The sequence below is a fragment of the Entamoeba nuttalli genome (assembly GCF_000257125.1).
Source record: "Entamoeba nuttalli P19 unplaced genomic scaffold asmbl_4040, whole genome shotgun sequence".
Taxonomy (NCBI): Eukaryota; Evosea; order Mastigamoebida; family Endamoebidae; genus Entamoeba; species Entamoeba nuttalli.
The window spans coordinates 1-5,736 of NW_008576515.1; the positions used below are offsets into that span (position 1 = coordinate 1).

The 5,736-nt window shown below is 25.4% G+C and overlaps 4 protein-coding genes across 4 annotated transcripts; all 4 read left to right on the top strand.

Annotated features, from left to right (window-relative positions):
* Positions 1-154: 154 nt before the first annotated feature.
* Positions 155-1,348, top strand: ENU1_090300 (hypothetical protein; the record flags this gene model as incomplete). Its single annotated transcript, XM_008858990.1, has 1 exon — positions 155-1,348. The coding sequence occupies one exon, from the start codon at positions 155-157 to the stop codon at positions 1,346-1,348; it is 1,194 nt and encodes a 397-aa protein (XP_008857212.1).
* Positions 1,349-2,025: 677 nt separating this feature from the next.
* On the top strand, positions 2,026-3,277 carry ENU1_090310 (hypothetical protein; the record flags this gene model as incomplete). Its single annotated transcript, XM_008858991.1, has 3 exons — positions 2,026-2,334; positions 2,398-2,693; positions 2,758-3,277. 3 exons carry the CDS (start codon positions 2,026-2,028, stop codon positions 3,275-3,277), a joined length of 1,125 nt encoding a protein of 374 aa, XP_008857213.1.
* Positions 3,278-3,760: 483 nt separating this feature from the next.
* Positions 3,761-4,315, top strand: ENU1_090320 (hypothetical protein; the record flags this gene model as incomplete). Its single annotated transcript, XM_008858992.1, has 1 exon — positions 3,761-4,315. The coding sequence occupies one exon, from the start codon at positions 3,761-3,763 to the stop codon at positions 4,313-4,315; it is 555 nt and encodes a 184-aa protein (XP_008857214.1).
* A 247-nt stretch (positions 4,316-4,562) lies between these two features.
* ENU1_090330 (hypothetical protein) lies at positions 4,563-5,009 on the top strand (the record flags this gene model as incomplete). Its single annotated transcript, XM_008858993.1, has 1 exon — positions 4,563-5,009. One exon carries the CDS (start codon positions 4,563-4,565, stop codon positions 5,007-5,009), a length of 447 nt encoding a protein of 148 aa, XP_008857215.1.
* Positions 5,010-5,736: the final 727 nt, after the last annotated feature.

A 5,736-nucleotide genomic window follows, 5' to 3' on the forward strand; every position in this document is an offset into this window, starting at 1 on the left:
TAATATTATTTATTAATATATTTTATTAATAAAAAACCAAAATATAGTTAATTCTTTTGCTTTGTTCCTAAACTCTCAAGAACGATGTTTTCTTTTTTATAAAGAAAAGACAACCATATTTAGGTAATGAACGTCATGGATTATTCTTTCCAATATGATTTCTTGGTTTTTATTCGTTTATGCATTAGCTGTTGATACTGTGGATTGTAATCTAAAATATCAATACGACAATTATTTGATAGCAAGTGCTGTTGATCCTGACCAAACAAGGTCAATGGTTATAACCAAAAATGGTAGTGTCTTTAGTATTGAAAAAATTGGCTTGTCATTTGTTGTAACTGAGGTGGTTACCAATTTAACAGTAGACCATCCTTCTTTCATGTGTTATGAAAAGAATATTTTTATTTGTGATTCTAGAAATGGAAGTTGTTATTCAATAATGACAGGTAGTTCTGACAAGTTATTAACTATGGAAACAAATATTACTGGACTAGGAGAGTCAGTGATAATTAGTGGGGATTATGGAATAATAGGGTCTATTTATGAATATTATAAAGGATATTCTTGTGGTTGTGTTAAAGTTTATGGATTAAATGGAGTATACATCCAGACATTATGGCCATTAAAGCCACATGATGATATGAAATTTGGACAAAGACTAGCTTCAAATGCAAATTTTCTTGCTGTAGGAAATGGGGAAAATACTGTTGATCTTTTTATTTATCGTAATAACAAATTTGAATATCACTCAACATTAACCTCTCCTTTAACAGGGATTCATGATAATTTTGGTAGTTCCATTTCTATCTTTGGTTATTGGATTGCTGTATCATCAAGTTTAGGAAATGAATTTAATGGAATAGTATTTTTATTCAAGTACAATGAAACAATAGATACTTTTGAATTCTATCAACAACTTACAACCCCATATGATGATGTTGATTGGTTTGCTTCAAAGTTTGGAGAGTCTGTTCAATTTTTTGGAACTAGACTGATTATTTCAGCTCCAAACCTCTCTGTTTATGGAATGGATTCTGTAGGAAGTGTCATTTTCTTCATATTAGATAATAACAAATTTGTTCCAGAAAAATGGGTTATACCTTCACTCAGAAAAAATAGCATGCAGTTTGGTTCTATCATTCAAAAGCAAATTAATACAGTATTTATATTCACTAATGAATTAAAACCCAAAATGTGTCAATTCAAAAACAGTTTATCTGAAACACATGAAATTATTTTTAAGTTAAGTTTAAATATTACTGAATCAGATAACATCACATCATTATTTACTCAAATAACATTTAATGTTGCCAATAGTCTTAGTATCAATAAAAATAAGTTTGCTTAATATTTCTTTCTTACTAAAATTATTAATTATTCACTATTCCGTAGAATCTTTTGTGGAGTAAGTCAAACTATTATAACAGATACTTCTGAAATAAAAAAAGTTTATATCAAAATAGAAGGAGAGAATGTCTCAAAACTTTCAAGTGTTACTGATTATTTAGGGGTTTTGGTTGATGACTTATTTTCTCCAACAAGCCATGACTTTATTATTTCAGATCGTCAAAAACTTCATTTAAACATTATTTCACCAATATCTATAGAATATAACTGAAAAAAAAATAGCTTTTGTTTGAGTTATCTAAACACTAACACAAAAAAAAGTTACAATAGATAAGAAGAAAGCAGAAAGAAAAGAACAAGAAATAAATAATTACCATAAGTTTAATCATTTTTATTATTTTTCTATTAATTCTTTTGTATTGTTTATTTTTTCAACTATTTTATTCTCTTTTTTTCTTTCTTAAATAGAGGTATTTCTATGGTTAAAATATAATCAATACATTTTTCATTTAACAGTAAATAACTTAAAAATTAACTATAAAACATGCTGATAAATTTTTAAGTATATTCTTTTTACTTTTTATCAATAATTTATTTCGTGAATAAGTCATAAAAAAGAAATTATTGATAAAAACAAGAAAAGAAAAAATTAAGAGAAACTTAGAATTGAAATAATCAATGTCTTCTCAACCTCTTCGTCTAAGTGACGTCATCAAAATAACAATTTGTGGAGGTTCATATCCCCCAGATATTGACAAAGTAAAATCAATATCAGATTTTATGAGGATGAATGTAGAAGCTCCATTAGGATTGTCTGAACAATCAATGTTATTAATGAAAAAGTATAAACATAAAGAGTTAACAGAAGTTCAAATGTTATGTCTGTTAGAAATTATCGATTATACAGTTAAGCATCAGTCTGTATTTAGAATAGAAGTAGGTGAACTTGAATTTATACGACATATGCAGATATTAGCAAAATTTAAAGTTTGTATTGTTTTAGTGTAAATGAATAAAAATACAAAAGAATTAGAGATATTAATTTCATAGAAAGAAGGTGTGTTAGATGAAATTCAAATGAAAGCAAGAAAAATGATTGCAGAATGGGGGTTTGAATTTCCATATGAATTAAATGAGTATATGAAAATATATGAAAAGAATAAAAAGGCATTTAATTGTCTTGATATTCAAATGAATTATCCACAATTAACTGAAAATTTAGAGCAAATAGAATTTGAAAAGTATGTACATAAAATTCAAAAATGTATAAAGAAATGTTCTGTTCAAATGATCTCACCAAATGAACACTTTGATTCTGTGTTAGAAGAAGCAAAAAAGTTATCAAAGTTTGTTAAGAATAAATGAAAGATTTAATATAAAAAAAAGAGTAATACTTAAATTAAAACTTAGAAAATTTGAAGAATTAATTGAAAATATTAACGGTTTTAAAAAGAACGAATATTCAGACTTACTGAGTATTTTAAATGATAAAAGACACCGTCTTAATGAAATGAAAAAAGTTAAACCAACAAGTCAACATGGATATTTATCTTTAAATGATATAGAACCTAAAATTTCAAAAACTAAACAAAACCCTCACCATCATCACAAAAAAAGAAAAGAAAGTGCTCCATTTATTGATATTAAACCAATTCAACAAAATGAATACCAACAAAAACAATCATCACAAGAACCAATGAATATTTATTCTATTCCCGATCCAAAAACCCCTCGAGAAACATCATCTCACTTTGTCACAGTACCAACAAATAAAGATAATGTTCCAATGTATTGTGTCGAAACTGAAATAAAAGAACCTCATCTTCATAAAATACATTTGGCTTCACCTCCAAGAAAAAGAGCTATGAGTGCAAGTGCTCAAGCATTACCGTATTTAGGAACAACAAACCAAAACGTTTCATTACTTTAAAAAATTAATTAATTGCATTACCAGTGAAGTAATTTCTCTATATTTATTTGATAAATCTAAGACAAGTTCTTTTTATATTATTTTGAAAAATAGATTAAATCGTATTTTCTCAAATAATTTTTTAAAGAAATCATAATATTCACCAGTTAAATATATCACTTCTTTTTTTTCTTTTATTTCTTTCTCAAAAAAAGTATAACAATACAAGACAGCCAATTACATTAAAAGGTTTTAATAATATTATCTAAAAAAGAATTGAATTAACTTTTGATGTTTCCCCCTTGAAGAACCGACGAAATTAAATTGAAAAGATGTTGTTTTGAAGTAAAACCAAAAAATAAAACTTCCAAAATGTTCGGTTTTTGAATATATTTTTATTTTCTACGAAGAAATAATTCAATTGAGACTGCCGACTCTTTCCAAATTGTTCTTGATTAATATGAAATTTCCTTTGTAATGGTAGCACTGAAAATCCTAAACAGAATGAGCACTTTTAAAACACACCGTGATTATCAAGTGTGTGTTCAATGTACACTTATTGCTTTATTGAATGAACAATACTCGTTTCTTATTCAACGCCCAGTTAAAAAAGGTAATCTTTCTCTACAATTAATTAATATCAGAAGAATAGAACTTAACAAAGACTGGATTGATGTTGAAGCCTTTGTAAATAAAAGATGCCAAGATCGAATTACTTTTGATATTTCAATAGGAATTCCTTCAGAAACAGCAAAACAAAGAGTTTCTAAGAATAAAATCTTTGAGCAAATACATTTACTCATAGATCTATCCTTTGTTATGGGATATTCATTTCGTTCTTCATTCACCAATGGAAATAACCATTCAATGATATATGAAACTGTAGTAGAAATATATCACAACAATATACTTATACTTTCAACTCAAGAAATTGAGTCAGTTGGAAATAAAATAAATGCTTTAATCTATGATCGTTTGAGTAAACAACATTCAATAACTCTAGAACAAAAAGACACACAAATAATTTCTTTATTACAGACTCAATTTAATCGTTTCTGAGTAAAATCTTGAAAAACAGAAAAAACATTTCATCATTCAAATTTTTGTTATTTGTTTTTTCATTTTTAAGAATTTATGATTTCCGAAAGAGTCGTTACAAACTTCTTTTTTTTTCTATTTTTTCTTTTTTATTAAAATGATTGGAAAATTAAGAAAAAATACTTAATTTAAAAGTAAGAACTAAGGAAAATGCTTTAGTCCAAAAGTCCGTTTGTGTCGCCATCATCTAATAGTTCTACATTTTTTGATGTCGAAGGCAGTACCCTACAATCCATTCAATGTTCATACTAAAAATTTTAGTGGAAAGAGATTGTCACCTCGTGAGTCTTCTAAAAAAGAAGTCAAACCTAAGTCTCCATTTAAAAAAGAAATAAATTGGACTTTTCTTGAAAGACTTGATTTGAAAGAATTTGACAAAGAGGTTGAAAGAATAAAATCTCGTAATGAGTTACGTTCAAACGATGAACTTCAAATTAAAAAATTAAGAAGAAAAATACAAAATAGATGGTCTTCTAAGTGTAGTAGGGAAAAAAAGAAAGATAAATTTATAGAAATTCAACAAGAACTTATTAAATATAAACAAAAATGTATTTCTCTTGAACAAGAAAATAAACATCTTAAATTACTTATAGAAAAATCTTCTTCATTTTCAGAACCATTTCTTTCAAATAAGAATAAGTTTAATTCTCAATAGTTGTTTATATTTTTTATGAACTTCATTTTTATTAATAATTTTTTTTAATAAAAAATATCTTATATGTATGTAACTTAAGAATCAAATATAAGAAAGGAAGATGAGTTAGACTCTTTAGTTTTGAAATTTTTTATGTTTTATTTAAAGAGATGGGGGTTTTCATTAATGATGAATACTTGTTTATAATTAGAATTATGTCATTTTTCCTTTTTAGCTTTTCTGGGTAATGGTAAATGGCATTTTTTTGTTTTATTAAAATTATTTTTATTTCCTTGTCTTATAACATGATAATGAAGTTTTATAAAGACAAAAAACAATTAACTAAATGTTAATAGAGTGAATTTCTATTGTTTCTAGATCAATTGAGAATAATCAAATTTATGAAGTATTACCAAGTAATTTTATGGAGTATGTTTGTTGTGATAGACTCAATATTCTATATTATTCATCATGTTTGAAATAACAATGTTTGTATCTTTCTTTACATTGTCATTTTCTATTTTTATTTCTTTATTTAATTTATTATTCATTTATTTCAATTTGTTATTCAATTATTTTTACATCTCTTATATCTCTTTTTTCTTTATTTCTTTTATTCAAATACAATTAATTAATATAATAATACTCAACATCATTCATATCTGTTATTAGATTAGTTTTATTCTTTTTTATCCAATTACTTACATTTGAGTATTTCTTTCTTTTATTACTTTTGTATTGTATTAAT